At 51.4% G+C, this 27,165-nt stretch overlaps 1 protein-coding gene across 1 annotated transcript in view; it reads right to left on the bottom strand.

Moving 5' to 3' along the window:
* The window catches only part of MDN1 (midasin AAA ATPase 1), a 2,221,312-nt gene that overhangs the window by 416,101 nt on the left and 1,778,046 nt on the right, over positions 1 to 27,165 (bottom strand). The window contains exons 79-80 of the mRNA XM_078648266.1: positions 23,288 to 23,740; positions 11,852 to 12,081 (exon numbers count right to left, since the gene is read on the bottom strand). Of these exons, the coding sequence (XP_078504392.1) occupies positions 11,852 to 12,081; positions 23,288 to 23,740 (683 nt within the window). The remainder of the gene's footprint in view (positions 1 to 11,851; positions 12,082 to 23,287; positions 23,741 to 27,165) is intronic.

The raw sequence follows: 27,165 nt of genomic DNA, 5'->3' as shown, positions 1-27,165 counted from the left end.
AGGCGCCACTCAAATATTCTTAGACACGTCCCCTGCTCTTATTATAGACTAACAACTATTAATGACTAGGCTTAATGACACAGTGAGGATCTGATTATAGTTATTTCAGTCTTGTCATTCTCAATAAGTCTAAATACTTATCGATCCGCAAGCACACCGGTAAGCTGCGGTATGCCCCACAGCTCCTCGCTGTTCCTATCTAATGTAACCTCTATGTTCATCACATACTATAATTATGTGCTCGTTCGTATGGTGTGCCTTCACCAACATGGATACGACAGATTGTGATCCTTCTGAACCAATACGCCCCAACCCTCTGTGGCCAATGTGCATGGTTATTTGGGTGCTACCCAGCAATAGATGTGACTCAACTTTTCAAAGCTCAAACCAAATAAGAGAGCATTCACCTTTAGGCACAAATGAAACCAGGTGCAAGAACTAATCCTGTCCAACTTCTATGGGCAAGCAGTTGACCTCCTTGGCAAAGGTAAAATCATTGGGGGTGATTCTAGATGAAACCCTGGGTATTGATCATGATATATCCTTGATAGGGGAACTCATGTTTTGGCCTTCTAAAGACTCCTGGCTGCCCATTGATCAAAGCATCATGATTAGAACACTGACTCATGAACTCATTTTTTTTTTTAACTCTTGGAATTTTGCCATCTGAGCATAACTGTCCATAGAGATCCTCAAGAAAAGCAAGTCAATTTCTTTAGCAAACTCCGGGAATAAACAAAGGTTTCATTTGGGCTTGGTCTTATTGATACCAAGCTGCTAAGTAGTGAAGCAATCTCTCTATGTCTTTAAGGCACATTTCCAATTACATGGACTTCGGAAAATCAATTAAATCTTTACTGCTTAATTAATTGATTTAGGCTGTCTTGCCTGGTTTCTCTGATCCTGACTAACCTTTTTATGTCGCTTTTTTAGATATTTGCATCATAAGCAGACTTGGGTGGGGTACGTTGCACATAAGTCAAATTAAATCCTCCACTACTAATGAACTTTCACATCTCACCATAGACGTTATGTTTACATTCAAAGTTCATAATTCTCCACTTCAAGGAACAGACAAATACTGGTAATGAACAAATCTACTTGGAGGCTCCTGCTGGACAATCAACAAACCCAGCATGGACACTAATCTAACAAAAAACAAACATTTCCAACAACACTTTTTTCTGCTTGTTTCCTAAATTATTAAGCTCTTTTGGAAAACAATAGAAAAGCTACAATCCTGATATTCTTTGGCATGACCTTGAAAACGTCTCTGAGATATATGTAATATTTCCCTTCACCACTCTGTCTTGGACTTCCATCTTCTAATATTACTTGCCGCCATGCTGTTTCTGTACAGTTTGCCCTGACTCCGTAAAGCACACTGCTACCTATATGGTGAAGATCATGTGTTATACATAGCACTAATAATAAAAAAAATCTAAGGAAAGTTATCACACATTTTCATGAAACTACCTTGGCATGATTTTTTACTCAAGGTTTTGCTACTGTAAGATGTGTAAATCGATGTCACACTTAGAATAACCACCTAATGTTAATGTTAGTGAGTATTTATAAAGCGCACTTACACCGGGTGGCTTCATGGCGCTGACCAGAAACATAATATGCTACAAGGCAGACTAAACAGACAGCAATGCTTTCCACTATACCATATTGTATGCTTGCCGAAACAACCAGGTCTTAAGAAGCTTCCTGAATTGCATAGTATCAGTACAAGACCGAATTACCAAAGGGAAAGAGTTCCAGAGTTTAGGAGCCAGGACCGCAAATTTGCAGCCACCTTGACGGACTCGCTTAAACTTTGGAATGGATAGCAAAGAAAGATGGGCAGAGCGGAGGCTTCGGATTGGGGCATACCTAGATAACAAGTTGTTAATAAATACAGGACTTTTATCATACAGGGCCTTAAACACAAGGCAGCCTGTTTTGAAAGCACAGCGCTGAGAAATGGGGAGCCAATTTAGTTTTTTGAGCGCGAGAGTGACTGGTTGCCATCTTGGTTGTCGAATGATCAGCCGAGCTGCCTGATTTTGTACCAGCTGCATACGCGTGAACAAATAGAGTGGCATTCCCAGGTACACCGAGTTAGCATAATCTAGATGAGATGTAACAGTAGCGGTTATGATTTGGATCAAAGCATCATGGGTGAAGAAACAATGGATTTTCCTAATCTTGCGCATCTGGAAAAAACACTTCGCGATCACAGTGCCTACCTGAGTCTTCAATGAGAGTTCATTATTGAGGGAAACTTCCAATGTTTTGGCCGAGCTGGAGGGGGAAGGTGGTAGGCCCAGCTCAGCAGGCCAGTAATGTGGACCCCAGAATTTATGGCTGTCCCCGGTCAGAACAACTCTGTCTTACCCGTGTTCAGTTTCAAGTGGTTATAGTCCATCCACTGTTCTATGTGTAACATTGTTTCCCGAAAGTCTGCCACAGAACGATCGGAGCCATCTATCTTGAAGACCAACTGTAGGTCATCTGCATAATTAAAAACTGTCACATTTCTTTCCTTCAAAGATCGAATCAGAGGGGAAATATAGATATTAAATAAATGGGGGGACAGTGCTGATCCCTGCGGAACTCCACATGTGATTTTATGGGGGGGGGGGAGCAAGAAAGGGCCCTTGTCGGACCGCCTGAGACCTATTCTCCAAAAAAGAAGAAAGCCAACAGGCGGCAACGCCCCGGACACCCGCAGGTTCGACACGATCGACCAGAGTTACATGGTCGACCGTGTCAAAAGCGGCAGATAGATCTAAAAGCACTAATGCCCGGGGAGAATCCTTATCAGCATGGTCTCAGAGAGTATCCAGCACTGCCACAATGACAGTTTCTGTAGAATGAGCCAGACGAAATCCTGCCTGATGGGCATCAAGATATTTAGAGTCCTCCAGAAAGTTGGAGAGGCTATTGGCTACATGGGTCTCCAGTAACTTTGCAAAAAATGGAAGCAGAGAGATCGGGCGATAGTTAGATAGATGTGTAGGATCGGCTCCGGGTTTCTTTCATAAGGGAACAACTATAGCCTTTTTAAAGGCCCTAGGAACTTTGCCCGAGGGAAGGAACTCATTCAAAAGAGCAAGTACCGGGCCAGGAAGGGCAGCAGGACAATCTTTAAGTATATGAGGCGGGCAACAATCGGACGGAGCACCTGATTTGACCTTCACTAGCAGCTTAGAAAGGTTTCAATGTCAATGCTAGGGGAATTGACTTAAAATATTGTTGTTTTTAAACTGATCAGGGGGACTACACATGCGAGGAAGCTTGGGAATGTTGTTTTTAATAGAAGTAATTTTGTCAATGAAATAATCATTGATTGAATTACACAATTCCTGAGATGGAGAAGCCTTCAATAGTATTCTCTCCGGATTAGAGAGTTCATTGACAATATTGAATACCTCTTTGGAGTTATTATTAGAATTAATGATGCGTGTAGAAAAATGAGCAGCTTTAGCTGTGAGGATGTTTTTTTTATAATCTTTCCTGGCAGCTATATAAATGATTTTGCTTTCCAGGCAATACTTCAATCGCCAGTGTCTCTCCTGTTTACGGAGCCGCAGCTTCTGATTTTTAAGTTCAATAGAGAACCATCTCATTCCATCGGTACGCCAAGCTGTTTTTAGTCTGGTAAGGGGGGCATGTTTATCACTAGCATTCATTAACCTGTTTGAGATGTTAGTTTCTGCCGTCTCCATATTCGTCCCAACACAAGGAGCAGTGCGAAAAAAGTCTTCCTTGTTTGCGGTATTCCATTTCCTAGCAGAACCACCTTCAATGGTGCTAGGTTTCTCAGTTGACGGGGACCTTAGAGTGAATTTCAGCAAATGATGGTCAGACCAAGTGCAGGGTATAATGATTGGAGTAGAAATAACCATTCCATTAATCCAGACTTGGTCTAGAATATGTCCCTTCTGATGGGTTGGGGACAAAACTTGCTGAGTGAAATTCAGGTTCATGAGCAGATCCGTCATTTCAGCCGAATGTGGTCCCTCATCGGGATCTTTGTACCAATAATTAAAGTCTCCCACAAGTAGTACCTTGGCATGATCAGTAGCAAGTTTTGCTATCTGATCGCTAAGTTACAGAGGAAAACAGGGGGTCTTATTAGTGGGCCTATAAAGAAGTACACAGACAAAGGAGTCATGGGAGGAATCCAATTTTATTACCATGTTTTCGGTGTCTTTAAGAGAAAGGCTAGGCAGGGAACAAAAGCACAAGTTACTACTTGTGTAACGATATATCTGTAAGAGACATTAGTTAGTATTAGATTCCTTACCTTAGAATATCCCCAGGCGTCAGACTGGATCCAGAAATGTTTGCTTAGCAGTACACTTGCGCGTCGGTAGGCGTCGTCTGCGGCTCCGCGTCCGTCGTCGGCGCCGTGATGACGTCGTCGGAGTACTTAGATGCCGCCTCCGCGTGCTGACGTCAGTTCTTAGACACAGCTTTTCCGCGCCAGAAACGCAGAGCCATGTTAAAAACCAACACTGGTGCCATTGAAACTAGGGCCCTGAAAGGGGACAACCCTAACCCTAGATATTGGTTCGCAGAACGGGGAGGATGGGTGGGTCGGTAAGGAATCTAATACTAACTAATGTCTCTTACAGATATATCGTTACACAAGTAGTAACTTGTGCATCTGAAAGAGACACGTTAGTATTAGATTCTTTACCTTAGAATAGATACCCCAGCAATACCAACCTCGGTGGTGGGTCTGCAAACCAATAATCACACCAGAAAGTCCTGGAGGACGGAACGGCCAAAGAAGCCATCCCTCCGGACTTGGCTGTCCAGGCAGTAGTGTCTTGCAAACGTGTGCAGCGATGCCCACGTAGCCGCCTGACAGATGTCTTGTAAGGGCACACCCCTGCCCAGGGAAGTGGTAGCCGCCGTGGCTCGGGTAGAATGAGCCCGCAATCCAGCAGGAGGCTCCTTCCGAGCCAAGGAGTAGCATGCCTGGATACACAGGATGATCCACCGGGAGATGGTCCTCTTGTGCACCGCTTTCCCCTTCTTCGCGCCCACGTAACCAACAAAGAGTTGGTCATCCACCCGAAACTGGCGTGTGCGATCCAAGTAGAATGAGAGCGCACGTTTTGGGTCCAGACGGTGGAGCCGCTCTTCCTCTTTAGAGGGATGCGGTGGCGGGAAGAAGGATGGCAAGGTGATAGACTGCCCGATGTGGAAGGCCGTGACAACCTTGGGCAGGAAAGAAGGTTTGGTACGCAGCACCACTTTGTCCGGATGGACAGAAAGGAAAGGTGGAGTACAAGAAAGGGCCTGGAGCTCACTCACTCTCCTGGCAGAGGTGATGGCAACCAGGAAAGCAGTCTTCAAAGTCAGAAGGCGAAGAGGACAGTTGTGAAGTGGCTCAAAGGGAGCGCACATCAGAAATGTAAGAACCAGGTTCAAGTCCCACTGAGGCATCACAAACGGAACAGGAGGAAACGTGTGTGTGATGCCCTTAAAAAAACTATTAACACTAGGGAACTTGAACAAAGAAGGTTGATCAGGCAGCCTGAGAAAGGCTGAAAGGGCAGAAAGGTAGCCCTTGATAGTGCCCAGAGCAGAGCCCTGCTGGGCAAGAGAAAGAAGGAAGAGAAGGACCTCAGAAAGAGGGGCATTGAGGGGATCCACAGCCTTCGCTGTGCACCATGCTACAAATCTGTTCCACCTGCAGGCGTATACCGACTTTGTGGAGGGACGCCTGGCTGCCAGAATGAAGTTACAAACTTCAGGAGGCAAGTCAAATGGCCTCAACTGTCGCCGCTCAATCTCCAAGCATGGAGGTGGAGACTGGACAGGTTCGGGTGGAGGACCGTCCCCTGCTGCTGCGACAGAAGGTCCTCCTGAAAAGGCAGACGAACCGGGGGATCGACTGACATACTGAGTAGCTCTGGATACCAGTACCTTCTCGCCCAGTCCGGAGCCACAAGGATGACTTGGGCCCGGTCGCGCTTGATCTTCTTCAGCACTCTGGGCAGAAGTGGTATAGGCGGAAAGGCGTACAACAGACCGCAACTCCACTCGCGACGAAAAGCGTCTCAGAGCGAGTGCCGCCTTGGAAATTCCAACGCGCAGAACTGATGACATTGCGCGTTCTCTTCGGTGGCGAATAGATCTAACCAAGGCTCTACCCATCGCTGAAAGAGGCCTTGCGCCACGTCCGAGTTCAGACGCCATTCGTGATCCATCATGCACCGAAGGCTGAGCTCGTCCGCCCTGGCGTTCAGAGAACCCGCCAGGTGTTGAGCCACCAGGGTAACGCCCTGGCGTTCCAGACATTGCCAAAGGCGAAGAGCCTCTTGACAAAGGATCCACGACCCCACCCCGCCTTGTTTGTTGCAGTACCACATGGCGGTGGTGTTGTCCGTGAACACCTGCACTACACTCCCCCGGACAGAGGGGAGGAATGCCTTCAGTGCCAGACGAATCGCCCTGAGCTCCAACAGGTTGGTGTGGAGCCGGGTCTCCGCCGGAGACCAGAGGCCTCTGATCTCCGCCTCTCCCATGTGGCCTCCCCAGCCCTGGAGGGACGCGTCCGTCACAACTACGTGCTCCGGTTGGGGGAGGGAGAGGGATCTGCCGCTGACCCAATCGCGGTCCGTAAGCCACCACTGCAGCTGTCTCGCAGTGCCCTCCGAGATCAGGACGTGGTCGGATAGGTTGCCCTGATGCTGGGCCCACTGAAACTTCAGGTCCCACTGCAGAGCCCGCATCCGCCACCTGGCGTGATGCACCAGTAGGATGCAGGAGGCCATCAGCCCCAGAAGGCGCAGCGTCAACCTGACCGAAACCTGGGATAACGGCTGAAAGATGGGAATCAGAGCCTGAATATCCCGGATCCGCTGTTCGGGCGGATAAACCCGAAACCGCGCCGAGTCCAGAACCACTCCGATGAAGGGGAGCTTCTGGGAGGGGCACAGGTGTGACTTCGGCACATTGATGGAGAACCCCAGCTGGTGCAGGAGGTCTGCCGTCGTCTGGAGGTGGCTGACGACTGTCTGGGGCGAGCCCGCCTTCAACAACCAGTCGTCGAGGTAGGGGAAGACTGAAACCCCTAACCTGCGCAGATGAGCTGCGACCACCGCCATCACCTTTGTGAACAGCCGTGGGGCGCTGGTAAGGCCGAAGGGGAGCACGGTAAATTGAAAGTGCTCATGGCCAACCATGAACCGCAGGTAGCGCCGGTGGGCAGGCAGGACGGGGATATGAAAGTAAGCGTCCTGCAAGTCCAACGCTACCATCCAGTCTCCTGGGTCCAGGGCAGCCAGGATCTGAGCTAAAGTCAGCATTTTGAACTTCTCCTTCCGGAGGAAGCTGTTGACGCTCCGGAGGTCTAAGATAGGGCGTAGGCCTCCTTTGCCCTTCTTGGGTACCAGAAAGTAGTGGGAGTAGCAACCACACGCTACTTCTGGCCCAGGAACGCGCTCGATGGCCCCCTTGGCCAAGAGGGCTGTAACTTCCTCCTGCAGTAGTCGCAAATGATCCCCCGACACACGGTGGTTCTGCGGTGGCATGGCTGGAGGAGTCGCCTCGAAGGGGAGGGAGTAGCCCCTTCGGACGATTTGCAGCACCCACCTGTCCGACGTGACGGTGCGCCGGTGGAGGTGGTGATGGCGAACCCTGCCCCCCACTGGCGTCACATGGGCCTGAAAGCACGGACTAGGAGGGTTTTGAGGCGGATGCTGCGGGGGAAGGTGTGGACTGACCTCGCCGCTGCCCCCGACCGCCCGGACGGCGGTTCCCACGGCCGCCACCGCATTGGGTATTGCCCTGCGGAGCGTGGCTGGCGGCGCGTGTGGGCGCACCCCTTCCGTGGCCATGAAAGGAGTGAAAGGCAGCCGATTGCTGGCGCTGGCCCAAGGACTTGGCCGTAGCCCTGGAGTTCTTAAAGCGCTCAAGCGCATGGTCTGCCTTGTCGCCAAAGAGGCGACGGCCATCGAACGGCATGTCCATGAGTGTGCTCTGGACATCTGCCGAGAAGTTGGCGGACCTCAGCCAGGCGTGGCGTCTGACCGCCACCGTCGTTGCCATCGCTCTACCTAGCGAGTCGGTGGTATCCAGCCCACACCTGATAGAATACTTGGCTGCATCCCGGCCCTCCACAAGGGCTTGGCCGAGTTTGGCCCGTACCTCCAACGGACACTCTGGCAGCACTTTCGCTACCTTATCCCACACAGAGTGGGTGTAACGTCCCAAGAGGCAGGCAGTGTTGGAAGACCGCAGGCCTAGACTAAGGGATGAGAAGATCTTCTTCCCATACTGGTCATACCTCTTGGATTCCCTGTCCGGCGGGGCCGACGGGAAGGCGGTCTGGGAATTGGAGGCCTGGATGACCAGGCTCTCGGGGGTAGGGTGGGAGGACAGGAAACATGGGTCGCCCGGGGCTGGGCGGTGGCGTCTGGCCATGTTCCTATCTACGGGCGAACCCGTAGCGGGCTTGGACCAAGTGCCCAGAAGAACGTCGGAAAAGGCCTCATTAAAGGGCAGCAGAGGCTCGGCCGAGCTTGACTGCGGTTTAAGGACCTCAGTGAGGAGGTTAGTCCTCACGGCCGCGACGGGGAGCTCAAGGCCCTAGGCCTTGGCAGCCCTCATCAGCACCACACTATATAGTGCCCCCTCCTCCGAAGCCACGGTAGGAGGGGAGACAAAACCAGTGTCCGGAGAGGTGTCCAGGCCACTGGCCTCCCCAAGGTCTCCTGTCCAGTCCTCATGAGACTGACACTCCCTGGTCAGAGGGTCCTCAGACCCCTCCCAGTCCTCTTCATCACCCATCTCCTGAAACTCAGGGTTCTCAGCTAATGGGGCCTGTTCATAGAAGTGAAACTCCCCAAACGACGTCTGGAGCGGCGCCCATCGGGGCCGTCCAGGCGCCGGAACAGGAACGAAGGTGGAACCGGGGACGGCGCCGCCCGAGGGCGGCGCCGGAGGCGACACCTGAGGGTCCGACGCCGGGGAGGTCGTAAGGTCCACCGGCGACAAACCAGAACCCGAAGGAGGTCCAGCGGCGCCGGCCCCGAAGGCGCTGGAACAACTGAACCCCTCGGCGCCGGGCCCGAAGGCGCCGGCGGCGTTGGGATAATGGGAACCTGCGGCGCCGGGCCCGAAGGCGTCGGCGGCGCCGAAGCACCCGATGGCGCCGGGGCCGAAGCACCTGACGGCGTCAGGGCAGATCCCCCCGACCCGCTAGGGGTCCCAGACGGGTCCGCTGGGCCCGAAGGCGCCTCGGAGCCCGTCGGAGGAGAGAGTTTCCTCATGGCCATGAGGAAGCGCTCGATCTCCTCCGGCGTCGCGTTGAGCCCAGGGACCGTAGGGTATGGGGCTGGACGCGGCGCCTGCGACTCAGTCGGAGCCGCGTGGGTGGTGTCACCCGAACCCCCGGCCGCCTCGCGCGAGACGTCGGGGGGAGTCCGCGATGATGCCGCTTGGACTTCTTGTGCCGCTTACCTGACGACGACTTCGACCCGGAGGAGTGCGGCCTACCCTCGGAACTATGGTGGCTCCGAGCCCGCGACCTGTCCCTCGACCTCCCATGGGATCGGGACCTCTCGCGGCGCGGGACCGACTGCCGGAGTTCGAGCCGCCTGCGGGACCGCTCCCATCTGGCCTTCGAAGAGAGAGCCCGGCAGTCGGAGCAGGGCACCGTCGGAGTCAATAGACTTCGAGAACAATCAAAAGAGATCAAAAAGTTAGTCAAAGAATGACTAGGGTTACTGCTTTTTCCAGATCTGTGCTTGCTGGCGCGGAAAAAAAAAAGAACTGACGTCAGCACGCGGAGGCGGCGTCTAAGTACTCCGACGACGTCATCACGGCGCCCACGACGGACGCGGAGCCGCAGACGACGCCTACCGACGCGCAAGGGTACTGCTAGGCAAAAATTTCCGGATCCAGTCTGACGCCTGGGGATATTCTAAGGTAAGGAATCTAATACTAACGTGTCTCTTTCAGATCCTATAATCATTATGAATGATCGCTGCAACGCCCCCCCCCTGCTTTGTCAGAAGGGCGGTCTGCGTGTATGATGTAATAGTTATTAGGAATAGCCGCCAGCATATCAGGGCCTGAATCGTCCGTAAGCCATGTCTCAGTCAGCAGGAGAATATTGGGATTATCTAAGAGCAGCAGGGAAAGAATGTCTAACTAGTGCTTAACAAGAAAGCGGGTATTCAAATAGTAGACCGTTAGGCCTGGCCTGATTCATGACATGTCCTGGTTCTGTGGGATACGTGCAGGTGCTGTATAGGTCGATATTTCAGGGAAGGTGGTCCTTTTTATAAATATTTCATGTTTAGCCAATGGAGAGAGCGTATCACTGTTAGGGATCAGACAGATCGAGTGCATGTCTTTGAGCGTTGCCGTGGAATAGGTGGAAATCCGGGCATTATGGCTGGCCCCTGGGCACGTCCGGGCACCGACGTGCGCAGACGGGCTTGCCTTTGGCGCGCCCATCCGCTGTGCTCCCGCATGGCGTGTTGCATTTAAATCTAAGGCCCCACCCCCAACACCGCCCACTAGGCGGGATAGAACTAATTCCGGGGGGCTCTAAATAATACGTTTCAGGGTCTAGCGCGCTCGCGCAGCGTCCATGTTAAGTAGGGCAGCGTGAGGGCGACATAAGAACAACTAGACCGCACCGTCTACCAAGAATGGCGGTGGCGGTCGAAACTGCGCTATGGATCAAGGTTCGATTTCCCCTCCGGCTCCAGTGAACACACACCCAAATAAAAATTTCCACACAATTAGGCACAAAGATAAATTAAGAACTTACATTTTTAAATGTGTCTCAATTTTAAAATCAGTTCAGGCAAGAGAAAGATAGCAGCGTGGTGTGGCGAGTAGATCGCAAGTCTGTTTATTTCAGGGTCTAGCGCGCTCGCGCAGCGTCCCTGTTAAGTAGGGCAGCGTGAGGGCGATGTAAGAACAACTAGACCGCACTGTCTACCAAAAATGGCGGTGGCGGTCAAATCTGCGCTATGGATCAGGGTTCGATTTACCCTACCGCTCCAGTGAACACACACCCAAATAAAAATTCCCACAAAATTAGGCACAAAGATAAATTAAGAACTTCAATTTTTAAATGTCTCTCAATCTTAAAATCAGTTCAGGCAAGAGAAAGATAGCAGCGTGGTGTGGCGAGTAGATCGCAAGTCTGTTGATTTCAGGGTCCTAAGGATATGATCACAGGCAAATTTGATCCGGAAGAAGTATTTAGTATATTTTATGTAAAAATTGAAAGGGTTACGTTTGGGGAAGAAACCCTATTTTACAGGACACCTGTAGTACTACAAAGGAAGTTGGACAGTAGACAGTGGCAATCCACCAGAAATAAAAAGAAAAAACACAAAAATGGCAGCCAAAAAACCAGCCACAAGTTAATGGGATGGATGGTGAGAGCGGGTGGGAGTTTACAGAGTGTGCAAAATGAAATAGGATGAAAAAAGGAGAATGGAGGTGTATGCCAGATACTTAAAATGCTACCATTATGTGACCAGTTAACATCTGGTTAATTCATACACTACTTTAAAATAGGACAACCACATTATCTAGCCTCTGCAGCATAGACAGCTGCTTACTTTAAAATTACGTTTCCTCGCAAGCTTATGCAGGCTGCCTCCACAGTTTGTGGATTTATACTTATCAACTGAAGCCTTCTCTGGACGTTGTCAAGTCTGTGTGTTTGTACATACGGTCTAGATGGCATGGATTTTCTGATAACACATGTGACTACTAGTCAGCTGGTCCCTCAGCCCTACAAAATAGCAGTAGCACAATGCCATGGTGCAAGGGGGATGACTTTCTTCACCCAATTATTGAAAAGATCACTTGCCTTTTTTCTCGGGGGCAGATGTGAACAGTTGTGTTTTCCACGTAGTAAAGTCTGTGGCAGCTTTCTTGACTTCTTCTTGGATGTACTGTAAGCTTGTTATCAGCACCATCTGCTGGGAACCTGTACTGTGTTCCAGGTCAGGAGTACAAAAGAGGGACTCTGTATTCTGAAGCTGAGCAGAGACTTTCATCAAGGTGTTCATACCTATGGCACAAACTTCAAAGTCTTTCCTGTTAACAGTAAAAACAGTAAAAAGATGTGCTGGATTAAATTACAATTTCACTCATAGTTCTAAAAGGGCATGCCTTTTCTGTAGTGAGAGCTACTTCTGATCAGTGAAAGTTATAGCAAACCACATAATTCAAAGCAACCCGTGCAGTGTTACCAGAAACCCCCATGCCCAGCTTCACAGACTTTAAGCCTATGCCCATACAGCCAGATACTATGGTTTGAACAAAATACTTTGACTTGGGGCACTATGACAAGGCTTCCATATTTATTAGTAAGAGTGCCGTCTTTTGAGATACATAAACATGCGCACATGAATGAGATACTTGTGTATGGGTGAATGAGATACTTGTGTATGGGTGAATGAGAGCCTGTGTCTTATGTACATGTGGCACAGGACAAACCTTTCGCCATATGAGGCACCATTACATGTATAGCACAAACATAAAACCAGTTTTAAATGGGAATAATTTAAAGTGCAGAACAATGCTTTGCAAACATTTTCATAATATGAAAGTTTTTCTGCACTTTAAAATCCCCCCACTTTAAAAAATAGCTGTATGTTTCAGTTATAGATATGACACCATGTCTACCAACCACTGGGAACTAGATCCCTGCTGTTTGTAAATGCAATGAATTCCATTAAACTAGCCATTTAAATGTTCTCCCATTACAAAGTGTCACATTTACAAACAGAAGGACTAATGCACCCACTGGCCTGTAGACTCAGTGCCAAAAGTATAACAGAAAAAATACAGCAATTTGTTTAAATGGGAAGAATTGAGTTGACAAGGACTTCTATTTGAGAGGTAAAAACGTCAGTACTTAATTTCTTCATCTCTCTGCCACACCTGGGTTATAAATCTGACTCGAACATAAATCTTACTCACAACTGCTCATTATCAGGCAAGGTTTGGTATTGTAGCAAATGTGTGTTAAGTTCATCCTTCTACTCAGATTCCAATTAGAATGTATATGTTCAACTGGGAGAGGAGTTGCAAGGGTGAGACTTGTGCAGTGGGTTCCTTTTCCAGGAGAATAAATGCACAAGTTACTTACCTTCGGTAACAATATATCTGTAAGAACCAGTAGTTAGTGTTCAATTCCTTACCTTAGAATATCCTCAGGCGTCAGACTGGATCCGGAAAGTTTTCGTCAGCAGTACCCTTGTGCGTCGTTAGGCGTCGTATAAGGGCTCCGCGTCTGTCGTCGTGATCGCTGGGATGATGTCGTTGGAGAACTTAAGACGCCGCCCTCGCACGCTGACGTCAGTTCTGTCCATAGCTGTCCACGCCAGGAACGCAGAGCCATGCAAGAAACCGACACTGGTGCCATGAAACTAGGGCCCTCAAAGGGAGATACCTTAACCCTAAATATCAGTTTGCAGAACGGGGAGGATGGGTGGGGCGGTAAGGAATCTAACACTAACTACTGTTTCTTACAGATATATCGTTAAAGAAGGTAAGCAACTTGTGAATCTGAAAGAAACAGGTTAGTGTTAGACTCTTTACCTTAGAATAGATACCCCAGCAATACCAACCCCGGTGGTGGGTCTGCGAACCAAGATCACACCAGAAAGTCCTGGAGAACGGAACGGCCGAAAAAGCCATCTCTCCAGACTTGGCTGACCAGGCAGTAGTGCTACGCAAACGTGTGCAGCGAGGCCAACGTAGCTGTCTGACAGATGTCCTGCAAGGAAACTCCCCGACCCAGAGCAGTAGTATCCGCCGTGGCCAGAGTGGAATGGGCGCGCAGCCCCACAGGAGGCTCCTTTTTCGCCAAGGAATAACAGACCTGTATGCACAAAACGACGCACCGAGAGATTGTGCGCTTGTGCACCGCCCGTCCCTTCTTAGCGCCCACGTAACCAACAAAGAGCTGGTAGTCCACCCGGAACTGGCGTGTGCGGTCTAGATAAAAGGAGAGCGCACGTTTTGGGTCCAGACGGTGGAGCCTCTCTTCCTCTTTCGAGGGATGCGGAGGCGCAAAGAAGGTGGGCAAGGTGATGGACTGCCCAATGTGAAAGGCCCTAACAACCTTCGGCAGGAAAGAAGGACGAGTCCTCAGAACAACTTTGTCCGGATGGACAGAGAGGAAAGGAGGCTTAGAAAACAGAGCTTGGAGCTCACTCACTCTCCTTGCAGAGGTGATGGCAACCAGGAATGCAGTTTTAAGAGTCAGAAGACGAAGAGGACAGTTATGAAGTGGCTCAAAGGGAGCGCACATCAGAAAAGTCATTACAAGGTTCAAGTCCCACTGAGGCATCAAAAAGGGAACAGGAGGAAACGTGTGTGATGCCCTTCAAGGATCTATTTACAACCAGGGACTTGAAAAGAGAAGGCAGATCAGAAAGCCTTAAGAAGGCTGAACTGGCTGAGAGATAGCCTTTGATAGGGCCCAGAGGAGAGCCCTGCTGGGCAAGAGAAAGAAGGAAGAGAACCTCTGAAAGGGGGGCAGAAAGTGGATCCACAGCCTTTTCTGTGCACCATGCCACAAATTTGATCCACCTGCAGGCGTATACCGTTTTTGTGGAGGGACGCCTGGCTGTCGGAATCACATCACAGACTTCAGGAGGCAAGTCAAATGACCTCAACTGTCGCCGCTCAATCTCCACGCATGTAGGTGGAGACTGGACAGGTTCGGGTGGAGGACCGTTCCCCGTTGCTGCGACAGAAGGTCCTCCTGAAGAGGCAGACGAATCGGGGGATCGACTGACATGCTGAGTAGCTCGGGATACCAGTATCTTCGTGCCCGATCCGGAGCCACAAGGATGACTTGGGCCCGGTCACACCGGATCTTCTTCCTCACTCTGGGCAGAGGTGGTATAGGCGAAAGGCGTCCAACAGACCGCAGCTCCCCTCGTGACGAAAAGCGTTGCAGAGCGAGTGCCGCTTTAGAAATTCCAACACGCAGAACTGATCCCATTGCGCGTTCTCTTTGGTGGCGAATTGATCTAACCAAGGCTCTCTCCACTGCTGAAAGAGACCTTGCGTCACGTCCGAGTTCAGACGCTATTCGTGATCCATCATGCACCGACAGCTGAGTTTGTCAGCCCTGGCGTTCAGGGAACCTGCCCGGTGTTGAACCACCAGGGTCATGCCCTGATGTTCCAGCCATTGCCAGAGGCGCAGAGCCTCCTGACACAGGGTCCACGACCCCACCTCGCCCTGTTTGTTGGAGTACCACATGGAGGTGGTGTTTCCGTGAACACCTGCACTACACTCCCCCGGACAGAGGGTAGGAATGCCTTCAGTGCAAGTCGGATCGCCAGCAGCTCCAGAAGGTTGATATGGAGCCGGGATTCCGCCAGAGGCCTCTGTTCTCCGCCTCTCCCATGTGGCCCCCCCATCACAGGAGGGACGCATCAGTCACCACTACGTGCTCCGGTTGGGGAAGGCAGAGCGATCTGCCGCTGACCCAATCATGGTCCATGAGACATCACTGCAACGGTCTCTCAGTGCCCTTCGAGATCAGGACGTGGTCGGATAGGTTGCCCTGATGCTGTGCCCAGTGAAACTTCAGGTCCCACTGCTGAGCCCGCATTCGCCACCTGAAGTGATGCACCAGTAGGAGGCCATCAGCCCCAGGAGCCGCAGCGTGAACCTGACCGAAACTCAGGATAAAGGCTGAAAGATCGGAATCAGAGCCTGAATATCCCGAACCCGCTGCTCCGGAGGACAAACCCTAAACTGGGCCAAGGCCAGAACCACTCCAATGAAGAGGAGCTTCTGAGAGGGAATCAGGTGCGACTTCGGCACGTTGATGGAGAACCCCAGCAAATGCAGGAAGTCGGTCGTAGTCTGGAGGTGGGAGAAGACTGTCTGGGGCGAGCTCGACTTCAACAACCAGTCATCGAGATAGGGGAAGACTGGAACCCCATATCTGGTCAGATCAGCTGCGACCACTGCCATCACTTTCGTGAACACCCGAGGGGTACTGGTGAAGCCGAAGGGGAGCACAGTAAACTGAAAGTGCTCGTGGCCTACCGTGAACCACAGGTAGCACCGGTGGGCCGGCAGGACGGGGATATGGAAATATGCGTCCTGCAAGTCCAACGCTACCATCCAGTCTCCAGGGCAGCCAGGATCTGAGCTAAAGTCAGCATTTTGAACTTCTCCTTCCGGAGGAAGCTGTTGACGCTCCGGAGGTCTAAGATAGGGCGTAGGCCTCCTTTGCCCTTCTTGGGTACCAGAAAGTAGTGGGAGTAGCAACCACGTCCTACTTCTAGCCCAGGAACGCGCTCGATAGCCCCCTTGTCCAAGAGGGCTGTAACTTCCTCCTGCAGTAGTTGCAAGTGATCCCCCGAAATGCGGTGGTACTGCGGTGGCATGGCTGGAGGGGTCGCCTTTAAGGGGAGGGAGTAACCCCTTTGGACGATTTGCAGCACTCACCTGTCCGAAGTGATGGTACGCCAGTGGAGGTGATGGCGGACCCTGCCCCCCACTGGCGTTGAATGGGCCTGAAAGCTCAGACTAGGAAGGCTTTGAGGCAGATGGTGTGGGAATGGATGTGGACTGACCGGGCCTCTGTCCCCCTGCACCGCCACGGTAGTTAACACGTACGCGAACGAGTTGAGGTTGGTTCTGCAGCCTGTGGCTGGACAAATGTTTTGAGGGCGCACCTTCATTGGCCACAAAAGGGGCGAAAAGCAGAAGTTTGCTGGCGCTGGCCCGGCAGACCCAAGGATTTGGCCGTAGCCCAGGAGACCTTGAAACGCTCAAGCACACTGTTGGCGGACCTCAGCCAGGCGTGGCAACGAATCGCCACGGAAATCGCTCTGCCCAGTGAGGCCGTGGTATCAAGTCCACATCTGATGGAATACCTTGCTGCATCTCGCCCCTCAGCAAGAGCTTGGGTGAGCCGTGCCTGAGCCTCCTCCGGACACTGGGGCAGCACGTCCGCAACCGTATCCCACAAGGAGTGGGTGTAACGGCCCAAAAGGCAAGAGGTGTTGATAGACCGCAACCCCAGACTAAGTGAAGAGAACAGTTTCTTCCCAAACTGGTCAAACCTTTTGGATTCCCAATCTGGAGGGGCAGTCGGGAATGCGGTCTGGGACGTAGAGGCCTGGATCACCAGGCTCTTGGGGGTGGGGTGCACGGACAGAAAGCAGGAGTCGCCCGCGGGCGGTGGCGTTGGGCCATGTTCTGATCCACAGGGGGCACTGTGGAGGGCTTGGACCAGGTGCCCAGCAGAACGTCTGTGTGGGCCTCATTGAACAGCAGCAGAGGCTCCGAAGAGCTTACTGGCGGCTGAAGCACTTCGGTGAGGAGATTAGTCCTCACGGCCGCAGCAGGGAGCTCAAGAGACAAGGTCTTGGCTGCCCTGCGCAACACCACACCATAGGCTGCACCCTCCTCCGTAGCCACGGAGGGAGGAGAAATGAGGCCAGTGTCAGGCGAAGTGTCAAGGCCACCGGCACCCCCTAGCTCGCGTGCCCAGTCCTGACTTAACTGGCACTGCTGTGCCAGAGGGTCCTCAGACCCCTCCAAGTCCTTCCCTTCATCCGTGTCGTGATAAACAGACAGGAATGACTGAGCCGGGTCATAGATGAATTGCTCACTCATCGACGCCGGAGATGGCGCCGTTCCGATGCCGGACTTAAACCGGGGACGGTGTCGTCCGAGGACGGCCCCGGGAGTGACACCATCGGGGTCGGCGCCAGCGGAGGAGTCGTGAGGTCAACTAGCGTCGACCGGGATCCAGGCCTGGATCCCCGGGGCCTTGAGACGTCGGGACCGAAGTAGACGACGGCGCCGGGGCCAAAGCTGCCGGCTCGCTAAGGACCCTCGTCGTGTCCGCGGGGCCTAAAAGGAGCGTCGACAGGCCTCAACGGAGGGAAGTGAGTCCTCAAGGCCATGAAGAAATCACGTATCTCCTCCGGTGTCGCATACAGTCCAGGGACCGGAGGGTATGGGACCGGACACGATGCCTGCGGCTCCGATGGAGCCGCGCGGGTGGTGCCACCCGAACCCTCAGCTGAGTCGTGCGACCGGCGAGGGGAGTCAGAAGAGCGATGTCGCTTCTTCGACTTCTTTCTAGAGTGCCTCGACTTACCTGAATGCAAGGACTTGGAGCCCAACAAACGGTGCGGGCTCCAGCTCTGTGACCGGCCCCCCGGGAGTGACACCATCGGGGTCGGCGCCAGCGGAGGAGTCGTGAGGTCAACTAGCGTCGACCGGGATCCAGGCCTGGATCCCCGGGGCCCTGAGACGTCGGGACCGAGGTAGACTACGGCGCCGGGGCTAAAGCTGCCGGCTCGCTAAGGACCCTCGTCGTGTCAGCGGGGCCTAAAAGGAGCGTCGACAGGCCTCAACGGAGGGAAGTGAGTCCTCATGGCCATGAGGAAATCACGTATCTCCTCCAGTGTCGCATACAGTCCAGGGACCGGAGGGTATGGGACCGGACGCGATGCCTGCGGCTCCGATGGAGCCGCGCGGGTGGTGCCACCCGAACCCTCAGCTGAGTCGTGCGACCGGCGAGGGGAGTCAGAAGAGCGATGTCGCTTCTTCGACTTCTTTCTAGAGTGCCTCGACTTACCTGAATGCAAGGACTTGGAGCCCGACAAACGGTGCGGGCTCCAGCTCCGTGACCGGCCCCTCGACTGGGACCTCGAGCGGCGCGGAGCTGACTGCCGGAGCACGAGTAGCTTGCGGGACCGCTCTTGCCTAGCCTTTGACGTCAAGGCCCGGCAGTCGGGGCACGACTTGTTGTCGTGGTCGGCCCCTAGGCAGTGGAGACACAGGCGGTGGGGGTCGGTCACCGACTTCAGGCGGTGACAGGCGTCGCACGGTTTGAATCCAGGCATCCCTACCGGCACCAGGAGTCGAATCGACTTGAAAAAGATAGTAAAATAGGCCAAAAAGTTAGTCAAAAAGTGACTAGGGTACTAGCTCTTCCCGGATCTGCGCTTGCTGGCGCAGAAAAAAGAAGAACTGACATCAGCGCACGAGGGCGGCGTCTAAGTACTCCGACGACGTCATCCCGGCGCCGGACGCGGATCCGCAGACAACGCCTACCGACGCGCAAGGCTATTGCTGACGAAAAATTTCCGGATCCAGTCTGAAGTCTGGGGATATTCTAAGATAAGGAATGTAACACTAACCCGTTTCTTTCAGATAAGGATTATTGGATATCACTTTTTTTCCTGAATTCCTGTTTGTCCATGTGGACCTACAACAACCATCTATCTGGAGCCAGATGATAATGTACAATAAACACAGCGATCCCTAAACTTTAAAAGGAAAATGTGACACTGTGCTTATTTAAAAATGAACTCAAGGCTGTGAGCTACACTGAAGAGTGAAGCCACTATTAGCTTGCGATCAACTGGTTGGAGGCAAAGGATATACTATAATCACACTTCTAATCTGTCCTAACAAACCTCAACAGTTTTTACATTATTGATGGACATTATGTAAGCGTCATACTTGGTCTGACTTCCCTGAATCCATTACTGATCTACATCGTGCAACTACAATTCTTTGGTTGCAATATCTTTAGACTGATGTGAGAAGTTGGCCTGATATATGATGCTCACTAGTTCTAGTGATCACCTTGTATCAGTCCAAACAACCCTTATGGTGATTGGTTGTAAGTCAACCTTATAGACCAGCTATCCTAATGGTAGCATGAACAAAGCAGTCTTAGGCTAAACTCTTTTAGCATGTGAAGCCAGCTGTTTTACCACAATATAACCCCTTGAATACCAGATGAAAGGACACCACACAGGTTGTTATGAAAATAAACACTATATTTATTAATAACAACACCTCTGAACTCTTTATGAGGTCAGAGGGCTAAGCACATGACAATCTCTTAAGAAAAATACGACAAGTTGTACAAAATTACAATGGTGCCCTAGGGGCACGACAAACCATATACTAAGTAAGTGGAATGTGAAAGTCGATAGAAGGAATGGAGCTGTCCAGAGGCTGTAGGATCGATGGGACCACACTACACTAACTCTAGGTAAGTAATAGGAGGCCCACGGAACGCGTGTGCAGAGTGTGAACTCACACGCGAGATGCGTAACAACGTCTATGGACAGTACAGTTCAAGTTAAAGGTGAGTACGGACAATCCTGACTAGTTAGGACTAAAACGACTGTGGAATCGGACACTAGGACAGTTAGACTACCCTTGAGCACCGAAATGCTCTCGTTACCTCACCCACGGGCTGCGGGTGCATAGGTGCCAAAGTGTGTCAGGTTCTCGCGTTGAAGTCAATGGAGCCTGAAAGAAAAGATGCTGCAGGCGACCAGGAGGAAGATGTCCGGTGCGATCCGAGGGTGGATCAGTGAAGAAGAGGACCTGAAAGCAGAGGGGACAGTGTTCAAAGTCACTAGCCAGTGACCGGTGTGGAACCAGGAAGGAACCAGATGCTGTCGTCGCGATCAGGTGAAGAGTGGACGCTTGACTCTGCAGCCACGTGGACCAGGAGGTGTCTTCGACGATCAGGATGGAGGCACGAGCTGTCCACCGCAGGCTCTCGCTGTCGGCGGTGTCGGATCCGGAATTGGAGTCAACAGGCCTTGGCAAAGGCAACCCACGCGGTGAGTGGAAAAGACGTCTGGTGCGGACTAGGAGAGTCCGGGGTGCCCCTCTTTTGGAAGGGAGCAAGGGCCAGTGTGGAGCAACCAGACCAGCAGTAAAGATTCAAAGGTTCGTCGTCTAGGAGGTCACTAGCCAGCCGGCAAGTGACCAGACAACGCGTCGAGCAGCAGACAAGCAGAAGGGCCCCACGCAGATCTCGTGGATGCTGGAGGGCTGATCTTCGGTGCAGGGGCTGCTCGGGGTTGGGGCTTCTCAGTCCCCAAAGCACTTGGTCGAGTTTACCTCGGGAGTCGTGCTGGAAGCGAAGTGCAGTTTCTTTCAAGATGGCCGGTCCCACGTGTCTCGTCGCACCCACGGGTCTCAGCTTTGCTGCAGATGTGAGTTGAGGTCGGAGAGGTCTGGGAATCCGGGTCTCGTCGGGCTCTGAAGTCTGGATCCTCGAGGGAAGACGACAAAGTGAAGCCGCTGGACGCTTGATGGTGCCTGCAGTTGCAGGGTGGACACTCCTTGCCCACAGGGGAGATTTCTTCAGTCTTCTGTGGAGCAGAACGTCGAAGTCCAGAGTTTCTTCTTGTAGAGTAGTTCAGGATTAATCTAACTTGGAATGGGACCAGCTCCTACCGTTATCCTGCTAAAGGGGGCTGCACTACTGACTAGGTCCCTCCCCTGGGTGGGACCAGGAAGAGGGGTGGTTACACCCCCTATCCTTTGTCCGGTTTGGCGCCAGAGCTGGGGCTGGAGTGCCCCAGCAACTGGTTTGAACCGGTGTATGCACAGGGCACCTTGTGTGCCCCAGGCATGTCTCATTCCTTTCAGGCCTCCCTACCTCAATACACAAAATCCTGTCTGGGGTGGTGCTAGCACCTCCCAAGGCAGGAAACCCTTTGTCCAGGCCTCCCTCGCTGGAAGGACTCCCAGCAGCAGGAGGTCAGACTTGTGTCTGTGGTGGCAGCATCCATTTTGTGATGCTGAGGCTTCGTTTAACTTTAACCGGGGTTCACAGTTACATACATGTCGTGTCCCTCTAGAAGGGTGAAACGCTACCCCCGTCGCCAGAATTGGCGAGGGGGTAGTATTCCAATTCGTATGACACCTTACTCGACATGTTTTGATAATGCTATACCAGAGTTAGCATTTAACCGCAAGGATTATAATGCACTTAAGAGTATATGGTATAGCGTTATCATGGAACAGCTATAAGGACTTGGTTCCGCAAGCTGCAGACGGGCTCAGCTCATGCCAGAGCACCATCTCACATAATTCCAAGCACTCTGCCTTCAGGATTGATAAGGCCTGCCATAGGAGTGACTGATAGGAATATATGTGTCCATTTTAGGGTTAGATATAGGTATACTATATCTACAGCACCTCCAACTCCAAGCTCATCTCAGACCTTTATAAACTGATTCAGACGCCAACCACGCACATCTACAATCCGGGCAGGGTACGATGGGAAAAAGAACTGGGGAGATCCCTGAGTCATAAAGAATGGGGGAACATTGCATATAGGGCTAGGCACTCAGTGTACCACATGGGACTCACCGAGACTCTCACAAAAATATCTCTATACTGGTACTACACCCCTGAGAGACTATCCGAAATGGATGCTTCAGAAGATAAGCACTGCTGGAGGGGTTGTGGGCACACCGGGACTTTGGTACACATTTTGTGGGATTGCCCGCTCATCCAATCATACTGGACACACATCTTAGATGAAGTAGACGCACACTTCCAGACAGAAATACCCCGCTTTCCCGCTTATATTCTGCTGGGCCTTCCCAATGCACTAAATTACCCACTGCGCTCTCGTAGGGGCCGTTAAATGGCCATAGCCCTTGGGTCTGCTCTGCAGAACATCCTTACAAACTGGCGTACCACCACCGTCCCTACCACCACAGGCTGGCTCCACCGGATGTGGCATGTGTTGGGCATGGAGAAGCTGTCACTCACCGCAGCATGGAAGAGGGACCAATTTGAGGAACTCTGGCAGCTTTTTAGAGCCCTACTGCTGACTGAATTCACGGAGATAACTTGTCCTAGATATCTCAGATTATTGCGCCTGACGGCACCCATAGCTATGGACCATTAGGTACTCGAGGCATGAGACGCTCAGAAGTTGAACGATTGAGCCGTAGGGAGACAGTTGGGAGCTCTGGACTGGGTGGGGAGAAGGAGGGGGGTTTGGAAGGGGAGGTTGGGCTAAGGGCGGGGGGAAGTTTTTCCTGGATTTTTCTAGTTCTAATATTTTCTTGGTTCAGTGCATTTTCATTCCCGACAGGTTGGACATTGCTGTTATTGCCAGTATTGCCTTGAACACCATGCCTCCGCTGAGAATTACTACTCGTACCTGGTGTAACCATACTGCTTATTGTATTACATTGCACTGTCTTCCAATAATAAAAAGATTTAAACCTAAACTGAAAACTCATGGAATTACAAACACATGAAAAGTTCCTAATCTGCTGCTTGAGTCAGTTCATGAAAAAACACACCGCTACACAGGTTACTTCTAGTGCCAGGTTCTATTTTAGGAATGCATTTAATTTGAATAACAGCTGCAATGGTTTTCTACAAAATATGCAAATTGCTGAAGGATTTAGGAAGTAAAATTTGTCACACAATTAGAAAACGCATTTCAAACTGGTCTACTCACCAGGAATAAAAGAATGGCTCACAGGACCGGCGCCTGATTTTATCCACCTCTGATTTCACTATTTTCATTTCTGTTTGCATTTCGCTCACTTGTGTGGATAACTTCTGCCAAGCTGGGTCTTCTATCCTCATCTTACACATGGGAGGCAGTCGCTCCTCAGCCACAGGTGACGGGTAGCTCAGCTCCCACGTCATCAGATTGTCCGAACAACCTTGTTTTGTGCTGCTCTGTACTTCCTCAGTCTTTGACTTCTGGTCATAGTTCTCAGTTTGCTGACTGGGACAGCACTGAATAAACCAAGAGAGCTGCTCCACCATTACAATGCATTGCATGGCCAGGTTCTGCAGTCGGATGGCCCACTGCTGCACCCCACCTTGAGGGGGGAAAGCTATATTATAATCCCTTGTAGCATCCATGCGTGAACTTATCTCCATCAAGCAGCTCAGGAGGTTTCTAATCCAGGGCCCAGAAAGTTGAATTAAAGGGTAGAGAAAACAAATAACAGTGCTAGTTAGTTTTAAGAATATTTAATTCTATTCACAAAATACACTTTGAAAACATTTAGCAGTGAAAGCAATCAAGACATAAAATGTAAGGTACAACACAGATTACTGAATTTCAAAAGCAAAGTTACAATGCGAGTACTGTATCACAATAAACCCTGATGTGCTGCTACAAGTAATGCTGATAAATGTTATTCATGTCAATTCAAAGTGAGCATATTACCACTGCCCAGTTAGCGACTTACAAATATTTTGAAACTACATGGGATACAGTAACAGTCTGTAAGACTGTACTGCACTTATAAATAGAAAGCCATGCCACACAGCCAAACATTCATTAAATGTTTCAAGAAGTGGATTTAAAGTTGGAAACTCAAGCTGAATGCTATATTATTAAGAGTTTATACATGAGACTATCCAAAGCAATGAACACAGCAGACAAAATTCAAGAGCACTCAAGATAGTCATCGTTTCCCAAAGCACATTCGTCAGTTTATATGCAGCCCAATGACAAAAGGTTCAGAAGGAAAGTTTTAAGAGAGCCAAATAGGAAGTGAGCATCTCTAAGCTGGCAAAAATGCACACTGTCAAGCAGCAGACATTTCTAATACAGATATCAACTCTGTACAAAGAATCTAAGCTGGAATGCCGCTTAGTGCGGAGGGGGTAAGCTAGAGGTAGGGCTGATGAATTAAAGCAGTGGTTCCCAAACTTTTTTGACCTGTGGCTCCCTTGACCTAATTGGCAGTTGGCCGTGGCTCCCCACCATTTTTTTACCCGCACACTGGGGTGCCGCGGCGCACCCTTTGGGAACCACTGGTCTACATGAAGAATCAAGCCTAGACGTGATGAAGGATTCAGAGAGTAGCCATCACTGTCCTAAAACCTTATTTGCAATCACAAAGATCTTATAAAGTACATCTCAATGCATACAACACCATCATAGAGTAGTATAAAGCACTCCCACTAAAAGTAACCAGGCTAGAGAAAGGCTCAAGGAGCTCTGTGGCGTTACAAGAAGTTTACGTGAGGTGGGCTCTGATCATGGGCATCCGCAGAAATGTTTTCGGGGGGGGGGGGGGGGGGGGGGAGTTTTTAACTTTATCACCATCCCCCTTGCACCCTTTCCCCCTCTGCCTTACACCCATCTCTCCCTCCACCTTGCACCCATCAACCCCTTCCCCTTGTACCCTACTTCACCTCAGCCTTGCACCCTTCTCTCCTCTGCCTTGCACCCTTCTCCCCTCTGCCTTGCACCCTTCTCCCCTCTGCCTTGCACCCTTCTCCCCTCTGCCTTGCACCCTTCTCCCCTCTGCCTTGTACCCTTCTCCTCTCTGCCTTGCACCCTTCTCCCCTCTGCCTTGCACCATTCTCCCCTCTGCCTTGCACCATTCTCCCCTCTACCTTGCACCCTTCTCCCCTCTACCTTGCACCCTTCTCCTCTCTGCCTTGCAACCTTCTCCCCTCTGCCTTGCACCATTCTCCCCTCCGTCTTGCACCATTCTCCCCTCTGCCTTGCACCCTTCTCCCCTCTGCCTTGCACCCTTCTCCCCTCTGCCTTGCACCCTTCTCCCCTCTGCCTTGCACCCTTCTCCCCTCTGCCTTGCACCCTTCTCCCCTCTGCCTTGCACCCTTCTCCCCTCTGCCTTGCACCCTTCTCCCCTCTGCCTTGCACCCTTCTCCCCTCTGCCTTGCACCCTTCTCCCCTCTGCCTTGCACCCTTCTCCCCTCTGCCTTGCACCCTACTCCCCTCTGCCTTTCACCCTTCTCCTCTCTGCCTTTCACCCTTCTCCTCTCTTCCTTGCACCCTTCTCCCCTCTGCCTTGCACCCTTCTCCCCTCTGCCTTGCACCCTTCACATGGGGTGACACCCGCCTGTCTGATGTTATTTTTTATAACAAAATGGAGCAAACTGGTTCTGTACTTTTCTTGTTTTGTGTAATTAAAATGGAACAGTCTTACTTTGCTTCATGTCCCCCCATCTTTCAGATGTGAAAAGTAGGGAAATGTGTTTCACCCCACCCCGCCTTAATATATAAACAGTGTACAAATAGTGTGGCATTCGTTCCTGCTATGTTGTTGTCTTGCACAAGCAGCTTAATAAAGGGGGCACATTGGCTACTCCTGTGTTTTTGTACCACTGAAACTTATCTATGAAAAGCTCCCCTGTAGGAACTTCAGCGAAAACTCAAAACGTCACTGTTCGTGCATTGCTCACACGTCTGTGCCCCGCTCACATTCACACAACCTTCAGCCACTCAGTTACACCAGGGACCTCACAGTGCCCCCAACTTTCCTCTCTTCCCAAGCACAGCATGCAGGGTGCAAGTGGCAGCTGTATAATACAGCTACATGACCAGCAGATGGCAATGGAGGCCCAGGGGTGCAGCAGGCAGCTCGGGAAGGGGCAGGGAGCATTAGGACGCCCTCTCTCAGCGGGGCGACTGGGCTTGGCCACACAGGGGAGAGGCCCTGAGCTGGGGACAGTCTGGGACAGACTGCCACTTGTTCATGCAGGAAACCGGGCGACCCAGAGGAGACAGGGCAGAGCCGACGGCTCAGAGTGAAGACTGTCCGTGCCAGGGGGCAGGGCGCTGCACCTCAACCATAGGTAGAGTGCAAGTGGGTACATGGCAGTGGGACATTCTGCCTACTGTGGACACGGCGCATTCAGACAGGACAGGCTCTCCTTGCAGAAAAATAGGGCAACAGCAGCCTCAGAGACTCACAGAGTGACAAGACAGGAAGACATGCACTGGACTCATTCACAGAGAATCCGGACAGTCAGCTTAACCGGGCTCACAGAAACAGGACAGGCAGCTCCACTGGGCACAGAAACAGGACAGGCAGCTTTACTGACACTCTCAGAAAGAACTGCACTGGGGGCAGAGAAACAGGACAGGCAGCGCAATCGGGCTCACAGAAAAGGACAGGCTGCTCCACCGGGGTACAGAAAAGAACAGGCTGCTCCACAGGGTCCCAGAAGCAGGATAGTCAGCTACATAGGGGCTCAGAGAAACAGGACAGGCTGCTGCACCGGGCTCAGAGAAACAGTCCAGATAGGAGCGAGAAGAAAACACCGGGAGATGCGTGCCCTGGGGCAATGTCTGCCACGTGTGAGAATTGGCTTTCTCCATCAATCACTAATTGAGATGCAGAGTGACCTGGCAGCACAAAGGAGGGGGAAGAATTGCGCCTCAGCGCCCCTGGCTTCTAATCACGGCGCCACGGCGCACACTTTGGGAACCACAGAATTAAAGGAATATGGCAAAATGGAAATACTGAGGCGCAAATGATTGACCTTTGTGCGAGAAACAGTGTGTGCAGGCTGCGGACAAGTGATCACACCCCTGCATTAAGAACCCTTCATGGGAAA

Source organism: Lissotriton helveticus, chromosome 6 (genome assembly GCF_964261635.1).
Source record: "Lissotriton helveticus chromosome 6, aLisHel1.1, whole genome shotgun sequence".
NCBI classification, from domain to species: domain Eukaryota; kingdom Metazoa; phylum Chordata; class Amphibia; order Caudata; family Salamandridae; genus Lissotriton; species Lissotriton helveticus.
The sequence above is the reverse complement of the archived record's forward strand: the minus strand, read 5'-3'. Positions and strand labels throughout refer to the sequence as shown.